This window comes from Galleria mellonella, unplaced genomic scaffold (assembly GCF_026898425.1).
Source record: "Galleria mellonella isolate WM207_F2 unplaced genomic scaffold, CSIRO_AGI_GalMel_v1 utg35, whole genome shotgun sequence".
In the NCBI taxonomy this organism is placed as follows: domain Eukaryota; kingdom Metazoa; phylum Arthropoda; class Insecta; order Lepidoptera; family Pyralidae; genus Galleria; species Galleria mellonella.
In genome coordinates, this window is record NW_026442082.1 from 3,559,353 (window position 1) to 3,584,503 (window position 25,151).

The 25,151-nt window shown below is 34.9% G+C and overlaps 1 protein-coding gene across 3 annotated transcripts; it reads left to right on the forward strand.

Moving 5' to 3' along the window:
* The first annotated feature begins 1,013 nt into the window (after positions 1-1,013).
* LOC113514293 (protein glass-like) lies at positions 1,014-24,934 on the forward strand. 3 transcript variants are annotated; one of them, XM_052896872.1, is made up of 10 exons: positions 1,014-1,196; positions 5,031-5,257; positions 6,751-6,962; positions 11,246-11,357; positions 13,542-13,676; positions 15,604-16,008; positions 17,117-17,334; positions 18,315-18,398; positions 19,021-19,125; positions 19,894-24,934. In XM_052896872.1, exons 2-10 carry the CDS (start codon positions 5,126-5,128, stop codon positions 19,964-19,966), a joined length of 1,476 nt encoding a protein of 491 aa, XP_052752832.1. In that variant the 5' UTR covers positions 1,014-1,196; positions 5,031-5,125; the 3' UTR covers positions 19,967-24,934. The 3 variants fall into 3 exon arrangements, with proteins under 3 accessions (XP_052752832.1, XP_052752831.1, XP_052752830.1); XM_052896871.1 differs by having other exon boundaries at positions 1,016-1,192; positions 11,243-11,357; XM_052896870.1 differs by having other exon boundaries at positions 1,017-1,196; positions 11,243-11,357.
* Positions 24,935-25,151: the final 217 nt, after the last annotated feature.

The following is a 25,151-nucleotide window of genomic DNA, read 5'->3' on the forward strand; positions in this document are numbered from 1 at the left end:
TAATTTGTAGTTATAACTTTACATTTGAAAGAAATTACATTTTCATCTATAGGAAACTCTACATTTTTCTCTTCCAAAATTATTTAGTAAAGCTGTATGTGAAAAAAACCTACATAATTTTGATAACTTGTACATTTTTAGATACAAAAGTTAGTTCAAAAGTAGTTAAATGTGTCAGTATTATTTATTAGTAAGTTATCTGAATTTATAACATTTTTTTTTTAATGTTTAAACAGTAAGTAAGTAAACTGACAGTACACCTGATGGAAAAAGTAAGTAACTAACACTTAAATTGGCACTGACGCTTAAAGTTTACCAGAGGGAGACTTTGTACAAAAGTCGATTGCTTGGGTACCTCTGTCCCATTCGTGTTTCTACCGTGAAGCAGTTGTGTTTGCATGGCTGTGTTTCGGTTTGAAGGGTGGGATATGGCGTGAATTTACAGAGTACAGAGGAATAACATCTGAGTCCTCAGGAATGGCAACGTATCATGGGCGTAACAATATACTCTGTTATGTCCATGGTACTGCTCATGTCTATAGGCGACGGTTACCACTTTCCATCAGGTGAGCCGTCAGCTTGTTTGCCATTCTAAGGTGTATAAAAAAATATATCACTGAATATACTGTATCACTCTAGGAATTCACATCTTTTGCAGTCCTACAGGCTAAGGAGTGATACGTTTATGTAATGTTAATTCACATGATTATAATATGTTATAAAAAATGTACATAAATATGCAATAAATCAGATCTCTGTGATGGTAATAAGAATTATCAATTAATCACCACATTACTTATCTAAATAGTATCGGATGGCAATAAACGGTTGACCGCAAAAACAAAGCCCCGCATGGCTACTCGATATTAGGTGACAGCTACTTTCCCGCGCAATAATGTCATGTTTTTTTTTAGGCGAGGGGGTTGGATACAAACAGCCAATTACGTAGGGGCGGGAGAGTGCACTTGAGTGATAGTTTAGTAGCCAACACCGGTGTGGAAGGGCTCTTCAACGTAATGATGTGTTAATTTTTTAATCGTAGGCACTGCCATGGCGCATGTCTATACTGTAACCTGTAATTTAATTAGTGGACATCGGTGTTTTGTTGGACAGTGATTTTTGTGATGTGTATAAAGTATTTTATTGAATCCAGTAGTTTGTTTGGATGCCAATTTGGATTGTTCACTAAAAAGTTGGTAAGATAATATTAGTTTTTTTTTAATAGTTCAGTAATACGCGTAATATTTATTCTCAATAATTTAATTACACAGTGACAGCTAGGACAGTGTATATGTAGTAACTACGTACTTAATGTCAACGTTATCATGTTACAGTACAATGTTTATTTTTAAAATTATTATTGATAGAAAATTTAGACCTCTACTTACTTTTATGTAGATAGATCCAGCTATCCAAATAACTAGCGACTTATTATATTTTTTGTATAATATAATAGATACCTATTGTTTAGTTGCATATAATTATTATTATATTGCAAGCTTTTACCCGCGACTTCGTCCGTGTGTCTGGTATATAAATAATTTACCGAGATAAAAAGTAATTCTTCTCCATCCCATATAGTACGTGTAAACCAAATTTCATAGTGATTGGTTAATCCGTTAAGGCGCTATAAGGTAACAAATAAACTCACTTTAACATTTATAATATTACTAGTGTGTTATTGTTAAATAAATATAAATCAGATAGGTTTTTTATTATTTTTTAGAACACTTAATAAATAAGTATATGGATTGCTTTGAAATAAATGAAAAATATTTAGAGCAGTTTTTCTTATACAATAATATAATAATTAATTCTTACAAAATATATAATAATTAATTCTTACAAAAGCTGACCATTGTGGTACAGTGATAAGCACGTTGCTTTGCGCAAATAAGATTCTGGTTTCCATTGCTAACAATCCCTTTCCCCCCGGACACAGATGTTATTCCTCTGTACCCAGTAAATTCACGCCATATTTCACCCTTTAAATCATATGACCTATAATATAATATTATAATACGAGTATATACGAGGTCTGTCCGGAAAGTTCGTATAAAAGTGTTCTGGAATGCGAGAAAGAGGAGTGGGGAGGCCAGGTAAGCGCAGGACCCCTTCCTTATGTCCCTAACAATGCTTCAGTTCTGGTCTGACCGCCGTGCGGTGCGAACTGGCTTGTCACGCCATCTGTGAAGTTACCTCTTAACGAAACCCCGTCGGCATGGAGCCCGCTTCCGTTGAAGAGCAGCGCGTCGTAATCAAGTTTCTCTCGAAACTCGGCAAGAATGGCCGTGAAATTTTTGCCGATCTCAGAACAGTAAAATCCCAAAGCAAAGAGTGGAAGACATCCGGGGAACCACGAACAAAAAAATCAAGAAAATCCCGCTCAAATGTCAAGACAATGTTGATTGTTTTTTTCGATGTTCGGGGGATTGTCCATCAAGAATTCGTCCCTCCAGGCCAGACAGTTGATGGAAAATTCTACGTCGATGTGCTCAGACGCCTCAAAGCTCGTGTGGCACGAGTTCGTCCAGAATTGGCGCGAGAGGGGCGTTGGATTCTTCACCACGACAATGCCCCTGCCCACACCTCTCTTGTTGTCCGTGAGTTTTTGAGTAAAAATTCCATTACGGTGACCGAACACCCCCCTATTCGCCGGATTTGGCCCCGTGTGACTTCTTCTTGTTCCCAAAAACCAAATTGGTACTTCGGGGGCGGCATTTGGGGGACATAAATGAGATAAAAAAAGCTACGACGGGGCAGCTGAGAAACCTACAACCAGAGGACTTTCAAGGAGCCTTCTCACAGTGGAAACGGCGTTGGCACAAGTGCATTATGTCACAGGGGGAGTACTTTGAAGGGGATAAAATTGATTTACCTGAATAATTGTAAAATAAAATTTTTAAAAAACTTTTATACGTACTTTCCGGACAAACCTCGTATAATATTCTATGTTTGTAAAGAATGAAAAATCAAATTATCTCCGCTAATAAGACTAAGCACACATAAAAAAAAAATCTCTGCGAATTTTCTTCTCTTTACAATTAATTTTCTCGATGGGTTGTACCCCCCAATGACACAGAAATTAGAATCGAATTACAAAGCATAAGGGTCTCAAAATATATTTGCATGAAGGTTTATTTTAGCAACCTGCTACCTATTTGCTAATGCTTTTCAGTTAACTTCGATGATACAGATCTACGATGGAATATACTATATATATATATATATATATATATATATATATATATATATATATATATATATATATATATATATATATATATATTACCCACCCCTATTCATATGTTACCATTGTCGAGGACTATGATCTTATGCTTTCGTGATCTGACAATTTTCTGAGGCCCTGAATATCAGATTTCATTCAAGTATAATTTCGACCGAATTCAAAAAAAAGGAACTTCCCAATTCTTTTATATTTTTTTTATATTCATTACTTCATAATTCCATCAGTTATAAATCGATATAGAAAATCCTTTTTTATCTGGAAGGATGTAGATACTTCCAGATTGGTCGCATAGAAATTTTATCATACTCGATTCATTAGTTTAGTTTTCAAATCAAAATAACTGGTTTTGTCACAGTTGAAGTCGAATTTTTTGTGTAACATACTCTTTTCATTTATACAATTTCACTTTCATGACAAAATGTATATCGTTTGTGCAATTAGACTGTGGAATTCTAATAATAATTGATTGTGACTTATTTAAGAAAATTTGCGATCCATTCAGATACTTTTCTAATAGAAAACATACGGATATCAAACGCTACACACCTATATAAATATCATTACAGTAGAATATCCAATATCCCAGTTAAATAAAACCACGAGAATTCCGTATAATCGAAAATCCGGATAATCGATTTCAAAGTCCAATCAAACAATAATGAAATTTTTTTTTATATTTTGTAAAAATTACGAGCTATAAAGGATTATCAGGTGGACCGTCAGCTTGTTTGCCATTCTAAGTTGTATAAAAAAAAATTAGGTACAATAGGTATTTTTCTTTTACTTTACTGCTATTGACTGCAGACTATAGACCATCTTTACAGCTTCATCGAATGTACAACGGGAATGTTTATGAAAATTATTGATACAATACAATATTATGAAATTTCATAATCATATATTTTTTTTACAACACGGGGGCAAACGAGCATGCGGCTCACCTGATAGTAAGCGACTACCACCGTCCATGATCACCCACAACACCAATGGCATTGCAGGTGTGCTGCCGACGTTTTAAAGGCATATAAAAGAATATGCCAAGGAATATGCTCTTTTCTTGAAGGTTATAATGTCGTATCGGTTCGGAAATATTGCTGCTGGAAGTTAATTCCAAAGAGTGGTTGTGCGTGGAAGAAAGTGCCTTGAAAAACGCACGAATAAATTTTCATTATTAGTGATGCTGTAATTCTGTAATGCTGTGATTCTTGAATCTGGATTCTACCACATTGATAGCGTCAAGGATCCAATCTCTATTCGAAATTTAATTCTGAAGATCTTTATTCATCAAAAAGTCGAAAATTTTAAAAACAAAACAGTGTTTATTTCTTTCTATTCTTGATTTTACTTTGACCACTAATATAACGTTTCTATTTAAATAAATCATTATCCTACATCTAAAAAAGTGAATCTCAATTCCTCACACATATATCGTCACACATATGTTTTATAACGAACTTAAGAAAATAGTAATCAAGTCTTGATGAAATTATCACAAAAATACTCCAAATGAAATTAATAATAAATCGAATATTCAATCAATTAATCGATTTTTTATTTGTACGAATAGCTGATCAGATCACAAGTCATTTATTTATTTATACTTTTGCATACAATAAAATATGTATACAGGCGGACTTAATGCCTGATGGCATTCTGTACCAGACATTCTGATGGTGTACTAATATTCATAAGCAGAATATTCTATGGTCGGATTAATTATTCTTTTGTTTACATTCTCATTAAATTCTATTGAAATAAACTATATGTATATAATACACAGGTACCTAAACATGCGGGCGCGTAATTACAAGCGCCGGAAACTGAACTGAGATGGTCGGCGGGCTGTGATCATGCGCGGTGACGGGAGGCGGGGCCATGGACTGCTACGTGCCAAACAACCCGCAGTTCGGGCTGGCCGACTGCTGCCAGGGCTGCCACGGGCTCTGCTGCGACCCGCTGCAGCCGTGCCTCCAGTTGCGGGAGCTCCAGGACGAAGAGTGCTGCCAGGTAAGTCTTTGATCACATTACCTTCTTCTTTAGTTTAATGCGTGTGACAGCTGATAGTTTGAAAAAATTATTAATTATAAATTTTTTTTAAACCAAAGTTGAATCTGTAATTTATGTTTTAATTGATTTTTCTTATGAAATTAGTAAACCGACATAATACCAGGACATCATACATTTACGAAAAACACAAGAGAAAAAAGTGAAGGTTATATTGCATACTCAAAAGGTGACGATTTAAAAGTGCTTCTAAATGAATAAAGATTATTTGAATTTGCATTTGAAAAGTAGCCACAAATAATTTTGATTAATACATAAATTATTAGATTGACGTTATGTATTAATTTCGAATACCTAAATGATAAAATTGTACAGGAACCGGACTGTAAATGGCAATAAATATGAACAAAATTAGCCACTCACTGACTACTACGATACAGGCCTGCGAGCCTAGTGTAGTAATCACTGTATAAGAAATTGTGTACCCGACTTTTAGCTACAATAAAGTTATTATACTATAAAAAAAAAAAAATTAACTGACTGGGATTTTTTTTCTTGATGGGTGAAAATGGTATGGTAACCCCGCCTGCGCTAACGGGATACGCGGAGTACCAGTGAAGGGTGATAGATGAGAATGAAAACAGGACCAGTTAGCCCATCATGATGAATTCATCAGGAATTAACCGTGATAGTTTCCAGGGGGAACCGCGTAGAGGTCGACCTGGTTGGGTATATTGTAATGGGATTCTCAGTCTCCATCACTAACAATCCCTTTCCCCCTAAACTGACTGGGATTATTAATAAACACATTAGATAAAAAAAAAATTGATGTAGAAAAAGGAATCGTGTATGTATGAAAGATAAATCGGACCTATTTATATAGAAAATAACCACCTACTACTATAGGATATTCATATGAAAGGCATACTAGTTATGCAAAAAACAGGCTGTATTGTGTTGTACAATACATAATTAGCTCTAATTTGGAGTTTTCTTTGATACAATCAGTTTCTTCCTTCGTATCTGAAATAAAAACGACCACTTCCATCGTCAAAAATTTACACGAGGTTTGGTCTATTTATTAGTTATACGTCATTGATTTGTCTAAAAAATTACAGCTTTTAAAGGGTGGAAACTGAAGGTGAAATCAACAGCGATGTTTGTCCCTTGTGTCCCTGTAAACTATCATGGTTAATTCCTGATGAATTCATCATGATGGGCTAACTGGCCTGTTTTCATTCTCAACTATCACCCTTCATTGGTGCTCCGCCAGCATATCCCGTTAGCGCAGGCGGAGTTACCATACCATTTTCACCCATCAAAAAAAACCTGCCTGATAAGCGTGAACAACTACTGACCCCCCACTCCTCCCTTTTACGGGGAGGCATATATTCCACAATGAGCAGTTAACAGCTGAAATGACCTTAATGATGATGATCCTTTAATTTATTTCCCATATATAAATTCGAAATGCTAAAACGTTCTACGCATTGCAGCAAGAAAACGAAAACTGCTGTCCAGACAATGGGGAAGAACTGAACGCACTGAGCGACCCGATCGCTCCGTGCGACGTGAACCTTGGCGACGGTGGAGATGTGAGCGCGGAGGCCGGCTGGCCCGCTGACGATATGGGCTCCTTCTCACTGCCCCCGCTCGAGCTCGACCCCCTGCCTTCACTGTTTCCCTTCTCACCGTGTTCCGGTTACAAGTAAGTGTTTTAGCTGTCTTCAGGAAAAATAACATAGTGGAATTGTGTATAGTAAATTGTAGTCATTGATTATGTAGATAGAGTCTCTATGGAAATGCTTTGAGAAAAACGGATCAACTTTCTAATACAATTTTGCGTGATAGAAAGTTATGAGTGATTCCTTTATATCTTCTATATTGATTTTGTCTTATAAATACTGCATCTTTTTTATGCGTAAAAACTCATTTTAGTCATTAAATAATATGTCAAGATATATTTTATGTGTAAGTATATAGAACATTGATATAAAAATGAGCCAGCTAATTTGACAATTAGCTGACAAAAAGTTGACCTGTTTTTGAGGCTCGATGATCTATCTATATAATTTAAGATTATAGTGTATTTTTAATTATATGTCGTGTATATTTCAGTTTATTATCTCATTTCTAAATGAGATATTAATGTAAAACATACACCAGTTTTTAAGTTAGACCTTCAGAAATGTAACTGTGGAAATCACATTGAATTTGGTGCAGTAGTTTTTACGTCATATCAGATCAAACATACAGATAAACAGATAATCATATTATATAGATATTACTTTATTATTAATTAGAACTAGACGCTGTCTGTACATGGAAAGTGTTTAAAAAAATATGATGAAGAGTATAGGACCAATAGATGCCAAAATAATTAATTTTTAAAAATTTTGTCGTATTTGTCTGAAATTGAGATCTGATGTATGTTTTTTGGTTTTATTTTGATACGTCATCTAGAAGTGGTCTATATCTTTAATTTTTTTTAATATTATATTATTCATAATATTTTTTGACATTAGAATATAATTTATGTAGGTATTTCATTCGTCTCTAGCCTTCCACTTTACAATACATTAAGCTTTTTTTTTCTTTAGATATAGTTTTTGTAAATCTTTAAAAAGAAAAAAAGTAGTAATTTAAAAAAAGAATATTAGACATAATAGAATTTGTTTCGAAAATTTGTTAAATTACACACAGATAGAGAAGAGCGCTATTGCTTGAAGTCATCGAAACAAGACCTATTCGTAATATCTACATTTAATTCGAATATGTTATTTTTTAATATTTTTATTACAATTGAACAAGATACATGTACTTTTGCTGATTTTAAACTGATTTTTAGTAATGTTTTTAAGCGACATAAGAAAAGGAGGTGCAATTCAATCATATTTTCTTTTTTAATTTCTTTATTACACGATTCATTTTTTTAAAGCATCTCTAAACTGATTTTTAATAATTCTTTTCGACTTTTTCGGTGGTCAACTGAGCTAGTTTCAATCAAGGATACTATTCAATCGATTGAGCTTGGGTGTCCCGAAGTTCAATCGACTGAATATACAAGTTTATTATTTATTATTATTTTAATATATTACCAATTTTGTGCATATTTTATATGATACCTTCATCAATTCCGAACTAATTTTGATAATTCTTTTATTAATTGTAAATATTTAATCCCATATTATATATATCATAGTCATTATTGAAGTTGGTATTAATTTTATAAAATCTTAATTATATAGTGTGAGAAACGGATTTTATTGTTTTTTTTTTAAATTTGTGTATTTTATTTTTTATTTTTATGTCTCTTTACATTCTTAGTCGTGTGTTCACCTAACCATATTGATGGAGGGGCAAGGGATTGCTAGTAGTGGGGTCAAATAGCCTCATTACTAGCAATATACCCTCTCAGGTCGACCTCCACGTGGTTCCTCCTGGAAACTATCGTGAACAATTCTTGTTGAATTCGTCATGATGGGCTAACTGACCTACTTCATTCTCACCTATCATCCTTCACTGGTGCCCCGCCGGTGTATACCGATAGCGCGGGTGGGGTTACCATTCCATTATCACCCATTAAAAAAAATACCATATTGATGAATGAACGGGCATTTATAAATGACGATTACCATTTATAAAATTGTATCATTTCTTTTATTAATTGTCTTGATTTACTTCCTTTTCATTTATTTTTTATGTAACTTAGAATGGTGAACAATTCATAGGTCTATATTGTAGGTATAATAAAAATGAAGGGCATTCATTCATTCATTCATTCACTTTCCATCAAGTGGGTCGTCAGCTTGTTTCAAGAAATTAAAATCATTGATTCATATTTAGATCACTTATCTGTTATGTCACATATGCTATTCAAGTTAAAAAAAAAAACATAAAATATATTCTAGTCCCAATTATGCTTGGATAAAAAACAAAACCTCAACTCCTCAATTAAAGGGGGGGAAGGGAAGGGATTGTTAGTAAGGGGAAGATTAGTCCCCATTGCTATCATTATACCTTATCAGGTCGACCCCCACGTGGTTCCCCCTGGAAACCATCGTGACTAATCGTTGAATTCGTCACGATAGGCTAACTGACCTGCCTTTTCACCTTCACCAATCATCCCTCCCTGGTGCCCCGCCAATGTATACCAATAGCGCAGGCGGGGTTACCACTCCATTATCATCCATAAATAAAAAAAACTCCTCAATTAAATACCTACTCGTAGTACCTACCTACATAGGTGCCGTTGATGTCTATTCTAATAAAACGTAAAGTTAGCGCTCGAGTTAAAATCTTATATCACCACGGAACCCTATTTAATACATCTCAAAGATTCTCTTGACCATTTTCTATTTTTATACCACTCGAAAAAGACAAAAAGGAATATACTCACGACCATAATCTCTAATGGTATTGAGAGACATTACTTTTAACCCCGCCTGCGCTAACGGGATACGCTGGCGGGGCACCAGTAAAGGGTGATAGACGAAAATGAGAACAGGCCAGTTAGCCCATCATGATGAATTCATCAGGAATTAAACATGATAGTTTCCAGGGGGAACCACGAGGAAGTAGACCTAGTTGGGTATAGGCAGGTAGCCGGTCGTAAAAATATAAGCCAAATCTTTTTGTAATATGGATAAAAACATATTAGGTACGCCGACCCGAAATAATAATTAGGATAAGGGTAAGAAGATTTATTTATTTATAGGATTACCAACATAAGATACAGCTATTTTATATTCTATTTATAACATTTTAGTACAATACACTGGTAGATTAGATCTTACTGTTCTTACATTTATAGGCGACCACAGCGTGCCTTGTGTTCGACAAACATTAAAATGGAATTAAATTATTAAATGTCATTATACAAGTAAAAATATTAACAATATGAATAATAACATAATATAAATAATGGAAATTGTATTTAAATTATTTTAAATTATAAATAAATATAATGCAATGGCGAGGTACATCAACAAGATGATCAGTATGTATATACAAAATTTCATAGTGATAGGTTAAAAAATATTGTTTTTGTATCTATTAATCTTATAAAGATTCCTCATACAATTTTTTCTTAAATGCCTTTCATGTACAGACATCGTTTAGCTAAAATTTTATTTTATTATTTAATATAATGCAATTATGTTGCTACAAGCTGACACGGCAAATGTTATTTTGTCCCTTACCGTCAACACCATTGAAGTGGCTAACAAGCATACGGCCCATCTGATGGTAAGCGATTACTGTAACCTATGTCCATCTGCAATACCAGCGGCATTATGCAACCCTAAAGACTATTTTTTCAAATTGGATAAAAACTATCGTATCTCTTATGTTCGAGCAAACAATACTTACTACTATTATATCGGGGGGAAAAGAATTCTTAGTAAGGGGGTTTGACAATCCTATTGCTAGCAATTTACACTGTTCAGGTCGATAAAATAGTAGTTTTTTATAAATGGGTAAGAATGTAATGGTAACCCCGCCTGCACTATCGGTACATGCTGGTGGGACACCAGTGAGGGATGATAGATGAAGAAAGCAAGTCATTTGGCCTATAATAACAAATTCAACAGGAATTAAGCACGATGATTTCTAGGGAGAACCGCGTGGAGGTCGACCTGAGAGGGTATATTGCTAGCAATGACGCTCATTACTGTCAATCCTATTTCCCCCAATTAACACTTATAAGAAATGATTACAAATTAACAATTAATTGACACCCTCTGTTCATGGGTCTTATGATAACATTTATTAGGTATTTTAAAACTAACAGGTGAGCAATGTTTGTGACAGAAACTTTAAATTTATATATATAATAAATTCACGTAAATATAAACAAATGTTAAAAATGAATTCATTGTCGACGAACGATTTATGTTCTTTGCAATTAAATTGAGAACCTGCTTTTGATGTTGGCTAAAAATAAAATCCAAACAAAGCATCGCCAAATTAAATCCCGGTCAATCTCAGCAGGAACAACACGGCCGACTGCCGGGAGAGGGGCGGGGGGGAGGCGGCGGACGTCCTCCTTTCTCTCAAGCATGCCGTCGTCCATGGCGACTGCGCTGAGACGGTCCACCCTCAGGTTAGACATCACTTTCACTCCCCTACAACGGCCAAGAGCAAAAAAGAGACAGCCATTACAATACCTATCTTTGTTCAACATCCTTAAACCTAATACAGCCATCCCTGTCTAATCGAAGGGGTGTTTCAAAGGGGAAAATTGAATAGGAAATAGGTAGGGAAAATCCGAGGGCGTAGTTACTGAACTAAATGATTGTAATTAATATAGTATTGAGATATAATAAGGCTTCCATATTGCACGGAATATTATGTTGGGTCTCGTATAGGGATTTGTAATGGTGTTTAAACAAAGTTACCTCTTCAAATGTTTATGTTAACTTACATAATTTCTGTGTCAACCCTGTTACATTAAAATAATGTGTGTGATAAGGTCGGCCATTGTATCTTTTTTCTCTATGTGATTTATTTCTTGTATTTCTTTTTATTATTATTTTTGGAAGAACCATTAAAAAGTATTTAGTATATATATATAGTATATTCCATCGTAGATCTGTATCATCGAATTAAATTGAAAAGCATTAGCAAATAGGTAGCAGGTCGCTAAAATAAACCTTCATGCAAATATATTTTGAGACCATTATGCTTTGTAATTCGATTAAAATTTTTGTGTCATGGTACAACCCATCGAGAAAATTAATTGTAAAGAGAACAAAATTCGCAGAGATTTTTTTTTTATGTGTGCTTAGTCTTATTAGCGGAGATAATTTGATTTTTCATTCTTTACAAACATAGAATATTATATATACTCGTATTATAATATTATATTATAGGTCATATGATTTAAAGGGTGAAATATGGCGTGAATTTACTGGGTACAGAGGAATAACATCTGAGTCCGGGGGGAAAGGGATTGTTAGCAATGGAGTTTGACAATCCCATTGCTAGCAATATACCCTATTAGGTCGACCTCCACGTGGTGGAAACCATCGTGAACAATTCTTGTTGAATTCGTCACGATGGGCTAACTGACCTGCTTCATCTTCACCTATCATCCTTCACTGGTGCCCTGCCGGTGTAAACCGATAGCGCGGGTAGGGTTATCATTTCATTATCACCCACTAGAAAAAAAAATAAAAAAAAACATCTGAGTCCTCAGGAATGGCAACGCATGGGGGTATCATGGGCGAAACAGTATACTCTGTTATGTCCATGGTACTGCTCATGTCTATAGGCGACGGTTGCCACTTTCCATCAGGTGGGCCGACAGCTTGTTTGCTATTGTACAAATATAAAAAATGTACCTACTTTTTTCTTTCAGGCATTCGCATAAGGGTTTGATTATAGCTTTAGGATTTATATATTCTTGTATCTTATTTGTGGTAGAAACATAAATTGATTATAAGTTAAAAATATTAATGATCAAGTTACTAAAGTAAAAAATAAATTAAAATTATTGAAATTATAATAGATAAACGTTTATTAAATACGATAAGATGGATTTGTTGAATGGAAATATTTAATAATTCTATAATGTAATTATAAGTGCATACAATAGTTTATGACGATGTTTAAATGGATGAATATTTGTTATTTTTTTCACGCAAAATCTACTAAACGGATTTGAATGTTTGGTACATGGATAAGTTACATCCTAGTTTAACACATAGATAACTTTATTTATTCATTTAAACTTTAATGCATAGTAATGTTCTATTTACATTTGGCGGAGTTAACACCTGAGTCCTCAGGAATGGCAACGCATGGGGGGTATCATGGGCGAAACAGTATACTCTGTTATGTCCATAGTACTGCTCGTGTCTATATGTGACGGTTACCACTTTCCATCAGGTGGACCGTCAGCTTGTTTGCCATTCTAAGTTGTATAAAAAAAACCTACTTATTCACCTGGTCAAAGCCGCGGGATACAGTTATGATTATAAAAGTAAGTTTATTTGTTACTTTTTGGCACCTTAATGGGTCAATTAAACACGCCTGTGACACCTCTAGTGTTGCAGGCTTCCATAAGCAAACAGTGACCGTTTGCCATCAGACGAGCTGTATACTTGATTGTCATCTTAGTAGTATAAAAAAAATATCACAGTCTCGAGGGCATAGTAGTGGGTAATAATTAAAAAGTATAGTTTTTAAAATTTACCATTTTGTAAAAATAAAACTACGCTAAAAATAAATATCCCTGTATGCTGATTCGAAGATATTAATTTTCACCGACTGATGATGACGTCAGATGATGGTGAACACCGGCAGCGGATACCCGTACTATGAGCACTACAGCGGGACTCCCATCTTCCCCACAATGAGTGTCAACGTTTCCATGAACATGACCATGCATGGATGCCCACCGGATCAACTGTGTTCACAGGTAAGACAAAATATACACGGGTCCTGTAACATCTATGGTAGTATTGTTAAGAGGCAAAAAAAATCCCTGTCGAGATTTTCCCAAGAGTCTACAGCATGGGGTTAAAAATGGAGTAAAAATGTTTTTGGCGTCGGCAATGCGCGTTTAATGCAATAAAATGATATTGGATTCGTTCTTAGGCTACGGTAATTGCTTACCATCAGGTGGGCCGTATGCTTATTTGCTACCTCAGTGGTATAAAAAAAATAGTTAAAACTCATAGGAAATCTTTGTTCCTCTGAAACAACAAAGACTAGATTTACACTGTAATATCGATCCCATCTGGATCTGGTAAAATATTGTCTTATGACTTCGCTCGTACTCGTATTATGCCATAATCTTCCTCAGGAAAAGAGCTATGAATCATATTAAAAATAAGCCGGTCAAGTGCGAGTCGGATTCGCACAACGAGGGTTCCGTACAAAATCATCAAGTTTAATTTTTTTTAAATAATTACAAATTTACGGTTTTCGGATTTTTTCCTTTACTTCTGCTACATGACTTTGCTTATTACCGAATTTCATGATTCTAGGTAAACAGGAAGTATAGGTTTTGATTCTCTTTGTGAATGTCAAAATATGCAACATAAATTTAACATAAACGGTCGCCTGCACTAACGAGGTACGCTGGCGGAGTGAGGGGTGATAAATGAGAATGAAAACAGGCCAGTTAGTCCATCATGATGAATTCATCAGGAATTAACCATGATAGTTTCCAGGGGGAACCGCGAGGAGGTCGACCTGGTTGGGTATATTGCTAGCAAAGGGATTCTCAGTCTCCATTATCCATCCATTGAATTCTTGCATACCGTCAATTCTTTTAATCTTAGGTCTTCTGAGAGCCTTCAGCTGAAGATTCCGGTACATTTCTCTAATTTTTATGACAAATCATTTACGGTGCAAGCTGTACGGCTTTGGAATGCTTTACCAGTTTCCTTACGAAATATAAAATGTACGGCTGGTTTTAAGGCAAAACTGAAGAACTATTATTTGAGCAAGTTGTCATTTTCTTAATGTGTTTATATGTCTGGTTAGCATACTTATTACTTGCATACTTTTCGTGAACAGTATTTATATATTTTTATGTATTTGTGTAGGCGTTTATGTCCATGTATGTATATGTATTTGTATGTGTATGGTATGTATATGGTATGTATATATGTGTATATGTATGTATATGTATATATATATGTATATGTATATATATATGTATGTGTGTATGTATGTATGTGTATGTGTATGTATATATATGTATATGTGTGTGTAGGTGTATGTATATAAATATAATAATGAGTAGGGATAATATTTATATTATTATATGTATCACATCTCCCATATTTAGAACTAACAAAATTTTTCATCGTGCCTCCCACCAAACTGTTTATAATTACTCCTCTCCATCCAAAGGTTGCCTGGAAGAGATCGCTCTTAGCGATAAGGTCGCCCATTGTTTTCTCATTGTGATTATTTCTTGTAATTATTTATATTTATAATAAGTTTACTATTGTAATCTTTTGGAGGAAACAATAAAGAGTATCTATCTATCTATCTATCTATCATTACTAACAATCCCTTTCCTCCCAGAGCCGTATGATTCTGGTATAGGGTGGGTCACCCCTTCCTTTCCCGTGGGTGTCGTAAGAGGCGACTAAGGAACTTAATGGTCGAAATATGGGTAGCAGCGTCCCTAAAGCCTAACTACAATTGCCACCTGCCACCTGCCAAGCCTGGCAACTACTGACAAAGTCCCCCTTATGGAGGAGGCCTATATTCAGCAGTGGACAGTTAAAGTCTGATATGATGATGATGATGACGAAGGTAGCAGTAATGAGATTATCCCGAAGTCTATTTAAATAAAGAATGTACAGACATCATCAGTTCACTTACAGGTACAGTGGAACCAAAACACCGCAACCCCATCGGTGAACGTTGTCTACCCGCAGACGCAAAACGTCATCAGCCCCAACACATACCCGTCAGCCACTTACTCCTTCACAGCCGACTTCAGAGCTCCTAACCAATCGGACCCACTGATCACGGCGACCTCCACCTTCAAGCCGTTACTTCAGAACTCACAGAAAGCAAATAATAATTATGCGCTGTTTCAACAAAAGCAAAACTATCAGTGTCAGAAGCCGCCCGGTCAGATGGTGAAGAGGTCCCCATCGAAACTGTATATGCAAGATGTTCAGAAGGACCAGAACATGGGTGGAGGGTACACGATACTGAATCATCAAGCGCCGATGCACCCACAAGAGTACGGGTATACAACATGTTCATCGGGCAAGGTTCAGGTGGGTTATTACTATTGTACAATCTTGTTTTTTTTTCTTTCAAAATAAGCAAGGACCAAAGTTTGTGAGAAGCAAACTTTGTCCTCCCTTGTCCATCTTGACATACCCCTTATCTATTGTCTCCGAAGTACATATATGACATCTTACTAAGATAAACTTAGCATTTCTTTTTTTTTTAAATATATTTTATAATTTTAATAGTGAAAAACGATGAAAATAAATACTGGCCATCAACAATATAAGTATATAAATATAAGTACTCAGCATGGCAACTTTTCAAATAATAATCTATTCTAATATATAAGTTATTCCTAAATTTTCAGGTCAAACCTAGACCCATAATAAATACTAAGAAGACCAAACGAATATTTAAGAAATCATATAATTTATGAAACCATAGACTAAATAAAATATATTGCAATTTGAAATCGCTTACGAGTACTCTTGGGAGTACAAACTACATCTACAAGTAACTACTTGACTACAAATTCGAATTACGAAATGAACGAGCTTTTATTTGGATAGATAAATTCATAAAAAATATCCTTTATTCGTGAATTTCTAAATTACACATCTATTTTAAGAACAGCTAGTCTAATTAATGTACTTGTATAGTATGTATGTATTATTTTTTTAATGGTTGATAATGTAACGGTAGTTTTGCCTGCGCTAACGGTGTACCCTGGCGCGGCACCAGTGAGGGATGATAGGCGAGAATGAAAATCCATCGCGGTGAATACACCTGGAATCCAGCACGATCATTTCCAAAGGGGACCATGTTAACCTGACTGGGTATATAACTACTACTAATTACTAACAGGGGGAAGGGATTATTAGTTATGCGGTCGCCAGGTCGACCTCCACGTGGTCCCCCCTGGAAACCATCGTGTTGAATGTCAGGTGTATTTATCACGAAGGGCTAACTGGCCTGCTCTTTCATTTTCACTCATCATCCCTCACTGGTGCCCCGTCGGTGTATACCGATAGCGCGGGCAAGGTTACCATTACATTATCACTCATTAAAAAAAAACTAGTAATAATTCCTTCCACCCCAAGTATTATTGCTAATACGATTTCATTCAAGTATTCAATTCCACATAACTAACAGATAGGAGCTCTAAGTGGATGTTCAGAAGATGACGAGCAGAAGCCAAACCTGTGCCGCATTTGTGGTAAGACGTACGCCCGTCCCAGCACACTGAAGACCCACCTTCGGACTCACTCCGGCGAGCGGCCCTATAGATGTGGAGACTGCAACAAAAGTTTCTCCCAAGCCGCAAATCTGACTGCTCATGTGAGGACACATACGGGTCAAAAACCTTTTCGGTACGTTTGTTTTTTTTTTTACTGTAATACTTTAGTATCTGTCCATCGGGTGGACCGCGGTGATATTTTAATATTTTATATATATATATATATATATATATATATATATATATATATATATATATATATATTTTTTTTTTTTTTTGTACACATTAAAGGACTTAATGCCTGATGGCATTCTCTATCAGTCAACCGGTACGCTTAACAGAGAGAGAGTAAATGGCGGTACATAGATATAACAAAACAATTTATAAATTAAATAAATATTTTGCGAGACAACAACATTAATATATATTAAAATAAATTAACAAACATATAATAGAATAATACACTTTCAAAAATTATACATACATAAATCGCATATAATACAATACATATATAAATAATTATATATAATACCATATTAATATAATAAATATGTAAGTCAATACAATTGAGCTCAGAGGAATTGTTCAATATGATGCCCACGGCCACTTTCTCCTATGGCTCGCCACCGACAGGGAGTTCACCCTTATATTACAGCTTAAGTGGTCGCGTACAACGCGGTTTCAAAGATGTTTTCTCCCACGAAAACTTAGGTTATGGAATGAGCTCTCCGCTGAGGTTATCCCAAGAGACTACAGCGTGGGGTTCTTCAAAAGGGGTGTAAAGAAGTTTCTTCAGGGTCGGCAACGCGCGCGTGTATATCCCTGGTATTGCAGGCACTCATAGACTACGGTAACCGCTTATCATCAGGTAGGCCGTATGCTTGTTTGCCACTTTAGTGTTATATAAAAAAATAATACAATATAGATAGATAGATAGATAATTTATTTACATTACTTACAGCACACAAATTATAATTAAAAAAAAAACTACATATAATAAACAGTAAAAGAGATAAAAGAATGAAAATAAAAAAGCAACAAAACAAAAAAAAAGCATTATATATAATATTTTTTTTTTTTTTTATTTTTAATTTTTAATTTTCTTTTGAACAGATGCCCCATATGCGACCGGCGCTTCAGCCAGAGCTCCAGCGTAACTACTCACATGAGAACACATTCTGGAGAAAGGCCATACCAGTATGTGTTCATTGCTTTGATTTGATATTTACATACATATAGGTAATCACGAAAAATGCTTGTGAGTAAAAGACAGTTAAGCTTCACTTAATTTACTGTGTGTTTGTGTGATGATTAGATTTCAGTCAATATATCTACTTAAGTTATTTTTTTTTTCAAATTTTGTTCTTTTCAAAACTCATTTGGACTGTATTTTTTCAAACTGTCTTCAAAAAGAAAGAGGTTTCCAATTGGGTTATATTTTTTTTATGTTTGTTACTTATCTCTACTGGTATTGGAAAATTTTTCATATACTTGCAGATTGGTCCCAGAGAAATTTTATCAAAATCGGTTCAGTAGATTACTTTTTAAATCAAATGACTGGTTTTATTATACATGAAGTCGGTTTTATTTTGTGGAACCCAATCTTATAACTTATTATTCTTTCTCTTATCTAATATTATCTGAAATAAAGCCAACTCCAATTGAATCTAATTGACCCTATTTATTGACTTCCCTATACGACATGACTTAGTTTTCTCTTTTATTGGACCCATATAATTATTTCTTGATCTTCCCTTTTCTTATAAAAAAATAAGCCACTTGTCTATTTAATAGATGATAGTACAAAATTGTTGAACAGATGCAGATCGTGCAAAAAAGCTTTCTCGGACAGTTCGACGTTGACCAAACACCTGAGGATACATTCTGGGGAAAAGCCGTATCAGTGTAAGCTCTGTTTATTAAGGTAAGCTTTTGTGTGTATTATGTCAGAGTCCAGCATTCGATTTATCATCATGAGCAGTTGCTTGACAGATGATAATCAGAGCCTCACAAATAAATCTACTCGTATTATCATCGGATAGGTCCTTCCCAACATATTTTTCGTCTAGATTTTTTATACAACTTAGAATGGCAAACAAGCTGACGACCCACCTGATGGAAAGTGGTAACCGTCGCCTATAGACATGAGCAGTACCATGGGACTGACATGAGACACGAATGGAATATAACAGAGTATACTGTTTCGCCCATGATACCCCCCATGCGTTGCGATTCCTGAAGACTCAGGTGATATTTCTCTGTACCCTGTAAAATTCACTGCCATATCCCACCCTTCAAACCAAACAAAGCCATGTAAACACAACTGCTTCACGGTAGAAACACAAATAGGACAGAGGTGCCCAAGTAAACGACTTTTGTACAAAGTCTCCCATTTGGATAGTTTATTTGTATGGAAACTATCATGGTTAATTTCTGATGAATTCATCATGATGGGCTAACTGGTCTGTTTTCATTCTCATCTATCACCCTTCACTGGTGCTCCGCCAGCGTATTCCGTTAGCGCAGGCGAGGTTACCGTTCCATTTTCACCGATCAATAAAAAACACGCGCACGTGATACACCTAGTATTGCAGGCGTCCATAGGCTGTATGCTTTCTTGCCACCTTTGTGGTAAAAAAGAAAACCTAACGTGAGTTAGATAGACCATTTCAATATTTGTTTTCATTACCAGGTTTTCGCAGTCCGGCAATCTGAACCGGCACATGCGCGTTCACGGCAATATGTCAGGCGGTATGCTTGGCTGACATTTGCAGGGTTGCAGCCTACACGCGCTCTGCATGTAAACCTTAGAATATATAGATAGAGCAATAGAGCATCGAGTCTTAAAAACGTGTCAACTTTATGTCAACTAATTAGCTTACTCGTTTCTTTACGAATGTTCTATATATTTACGCACATAATGTATCTTGACGTGTCTATATTTAATTATTTAATAAATAAAATGAGTTTTTTCATGATGCAAAAATTATAAAACAAAATCAATATACATAGTAATTTTAAAGGAAACACTCATATCTATTTATCAAGCAAAATTGTATGAAAAAGTTGAACCGTTTTTCTCGAAGCATTTGTATGGAGACACTCTATTTATATGATCTAAGATGTAAACCTATAGGTACATATACCAAGTGACGGTTCAGTTTATACTTGTACAAAAACAATTTTCACTTTTCTACAGTCAACTTAGTGCTACTGTCATTATAGGTACAGTAAAAGCTTCTTATTCACGCTTCCTTTATTCGTGTTTTCACTATTCGCGGATAAAAAAATTGCGACCCAATTCCTATATTCGCGGCTAAAGATTTCTATATTCGTGGATCTAATCGGTACATATTATTAAAAAGGATTATGTATCCTTTGTAAACGCGTCGGCAAATGGAATAAATAAAAAAGTAAAACAGACTTTATTACAGCTACGCCTAAAGTATGTTGTCAAATGCTAACGCCATTGTATAAATGCTTCGGCTGTCTATATTCACGGTTACTGTACTGTATTTACAGAATGTATACCCCGCGAATAAAGAGCTTTTACTGTACCTAGTTGTATTAAGAACTAATGTATTTGCGAGTAATGTGTAACAGATTACTTGTGTTATAAGTGTATTGAGTGAGGCTGGACTTTGTTATCAACGGATTGAATTTGACGCAGTCGATTCGGGATTAAATTAAAATCACATGGAATAGACGTGTAAGGGACGTTAACTTACCCTCAATTTGACGTTTATACGATGACGTTCATAAGAGAATGTGATTAACGCGATAATTTTTAAATGATTAAAAATGGAATGGTTTCCATACCTGTTCTATCAGTATACTCTGGCAGGCTGGTACATCGTGATGACCAGGAAATTAACCATAATGATTGCCAAGTGGGTCGAGTGAAGGTCGATCTGATAAGATATACTTATTGCTAGCAATGGAATTTATAGTCCTCACAACTACCGCTCCCTTCCTCCCCACCGCCATCATTTTTTGAATGGATGATTTTGGAATGGCAACCTCGCCTGCGCATTTGGTATACACTTGTGGAGCACCAGTGAGTGAATAGAGGTGAGGATGAACTTAGGCCAGCTGGCCCATCGTGACAAATTTAAGAATCAACTACGATGGTTTCCATGGCGAACTACGAGGTGGTCTACTTGACAGAGTATATTGCTAGCAATAGGGCTAATGGTCCCTAATAATAACAATCGTTCTCTCTCGTCCCTGTGATTATTTAGGTGATAATTTATCTAGATTATATTGACGTTTTGACCAAGTTACACCTGTTCTATAAAACACAACTCAAGCAAAAGAAAGTCTTATCTCAATTCGATTGCGTCGAAAGTCGCCGTGCAAATTGTAATCACATTGTTTATTCGATGGATAATTTTAGAACGATTTCTGTCTAGTTCCGATGAACTTTTTTGGTTTCGAATCTTGTTGACGTCTCCAGGAAGCATTTTACAAAATGTTTCTTTCTATATTTCGGGGATATCGACTTTTCTTGGGATTCGATGTAGAAAGCACAGCTGAAAAGGTTCACCGGATCACAATTGTTGAAAATCTATCACTAATGTGATAATTGGTTCGGTTCCAAAACAGCCTGTTGATTCGTGATCGAAGAACAGCCTGCAGATTCGTGTTCAATACGTATGATCAATTGTCAAATTGTTTGATAAAACATTTGCGCTAAATTCTTTGTGTGTACACGTAAGTATATTATGGTTTCATAGTCGCTCTTGGAGTTACTGCCACATATTTAGGTAAGAGACTGCAATTTTAATAGCAGAAGAGATTTGTTTTATAAATGTCATACAATCATACCAAATGTCAGGTCCTCTAACTACGTTATCCTATTTTGGTTTATTTTCCATTGATTTTCAACTGACTTCAAAATGGAGGTTGCCAATTCGGGTATATTTTTTTTTATGTTTGTTACCTCGTAAATGTATTAGTTATAAAACGATATGGAGAATTATTGATATTTTATCAAAACTGTATCGGTAGTTTAGTTTTTAAACCAAAATAACTGCTGATTGAATTAGTTTTTTTTATTTGTGGAACACAATCTTAAATTATAATACTAATTATTTTTTCAATTGTTCTTATTTTCTTACCAATTTTGTGCACATTGAAATAACTACTTTATATTTTCTTCTTAGATGATTTAAATATCATTGTGACAGTGTCCTTGTTCCGTAAGGACATGTGTCCTTACGGAACAAGAACTTAAGTAGTTAAGTACGTAAAAGGTGAGAGGGCCTAAAAACTAATTAATAGAGCGGTCTTACCACAAAAAAGTTAAACTTACAATAAACAGGTATTAAAAACATGATTAGACGACTTTGTTGTACAAAATGGTGTCTAACATCGTTTTATACCAAAACAAAAGAAAATCTGTCGTCCCTAAAAATAAAAGGTATTTTATCTAATAAATTTTATTATAAATAAGTATATTGTACCGACTAAATAATGTTTAACCACTTAGAGTTTTATTAAACGCTGTTTAGATAGGCAATGGTTTATATTATTTTTGTAGTAAGACCGTAGAAGACGTGTCTCACAATTAAAATCTATCTGCGACAAGACATACGAAACTTGATTGAATTGTACCTGATAATACTTAGATGACGGTACATAACTCTCCTGATCGTAGAAATCACTAAAATATTATATTATAATTGTAAATATAGTACTTATGTTAGTTATTATTTAGTTATGTAAAAATAATGCACTTTGAATATTCATATGCATTTCAAAAGGCTCCTTCCTTTTCTCCGTGCAATTTTTTTTTATACATAAGTATATTAATTACGTAATAACTTAATAAATTTTGAATACTTTTAAAGTATAGTCGGGTAAAGACAAATTTTGTCATGTGATTGACAATTAATTTTGTATCAATTTTGATGGATTCCAGTAAAAACCGCGAGTATTAGATTGTTTGTTTCTAATGGATCATCTCCAAAACTACTCAACCGAATTTAAAATAATCTTTCACGTGCAGAAGCTACATTATTTGTGAAAAATATAGATTATATATTACTTTAGATAATTAATAAACTATGCGAAGTTGGACCGGATCGCTATTCCTAAATACTGCGGGGGAAGTGAGATTATGCATTTGAAAGTTTCAAAGTGTATTATTATAAGTATACTGTTTGTTGTTCATTTGTAAATATATTTAAGTCAACGTGTTAGATAGATAACATTTATCACGTCTTGCGATGATCTAGTCACTCCTACACGAGTTATAAGCAATTTGTATATGGATGTATGAGCCAGAATCAAGCATTTGTAAGTAGGTACGTGCGTAACAGTATATGTAGTTGCTTGATCAGAACTTAAATAGAAAGCTTAATTGTTAAAAATTTTGTAAAAAAAAAATTAGATTCACATTAATCTGAAGAAGTGGTAACACATGAGAGGTGCCATGTGATGGGGGACCTTATATTATATTGGGGCCATATTTGGAATGATTTTTTTATGCCGTTCATATTTAGATTTTTTTAATTAATTTAAACCCAATTTCGGTAACCTATAAAAATTGTATTTCCATTTTTATTTCAAGTAATTAAACTTTTGCAAAGAGCAGAATCTGACCTTAGCACAGAATCTTTTCCCGTGGGTGTAGTAAGAGGCGACTTATAGAACTTATGGTCGAGAGATAGGTAGCAGCATCTCTCTTCATCAAATCCTAACTGCGGTTGCAAACCCGTCTGCCAAGCGTGGCAACTCCTGGTCAAAACCTCCTTTTTGGTGGAGCCTTATATTCAACAGTGGACAGTTAACGGCTGGTATGATGATGATGATGATGAAAGAGCAGAATTGTAGCTTTTTCTTAAAACACAGGGGGCAAATTAGCATGCGGCTCACCTGGTGGCAAGTGACTACCGCCGCCCATGATCATCCACAACACTACACTACACAGAATTGTAGCTAAGTAATTGCAAAAGATTAATTCATAATCGTTATTTATATGGTTAAAATTCCAAAAAGTAGGTTTAACCACACAAATAGTATAATACTAATATGATGTCTAATGCATTTACGAATTTTAATACGGTTCAGTTTTTTTCTTAGCAGACTGAAGTCCGTCTAAGTACTTAAAAAAGAAACATTTGAAAGGCTCTTTCGATAGTAGGTACTACTAATATAATATTATGTTATCTGTGGTTTTTTTACAACACAGGGGGCAAACGAGCATGCGGCTCACCTGATGGTAGGTGACTACCGCCGCCCATGATTACTCGCAACACCAAAAGCATTGCAGATGTGCTGCCGGTCTACCTAAGTACTTACCTACTTAGTATTTATCTAAGTACTAAGTTCTGGGGGATGGGATTGTTAGTAATGCAGATTACCAGTTCCATTGCTAGATTACCAGTTCATATGCTCAACCAGGTCGACCTCCACGTGGTCTCTACTGGGAACCATCGTGCTGAATTCCAGATGAATTCATCATGATGGGCTAACTGGCCTGCCTTTTCATTCTCACCTATCATCTCACACTGGTGCCCGCCAGCGTATACCGTTAGCGCAGGCGGAGTTACCACTCCATTACCATCCATAAAAAGAAAAAGTACTAAGTACTTATAGCTATTTATAGTAAGTTTACATCCAATGTCAGAGAATTGTGCTAAAGGAAATCGTGCGCTAAAAATGTAAAATTAACTGCATGATCTGTACCCTGTATTTACTTACAAATTGAACAGTATTATTAGATAATAAGGCACATTGATGTACCTATATGTATGTAAAATTGTAATAGATTTTTAAGTGAAATATAGTAAAAACAGATTGTTATAGATTCGTTTCATTTAGTATTTCCCGCGTTTATTAATAAATTAGCTAATTAATATTGTAAAGTCAATACATATAATAACTTCGTAATTGCTCGCTGTCTATGCATGGAAGTTATATAAGAAAAATTAGTGTAGACGGGCT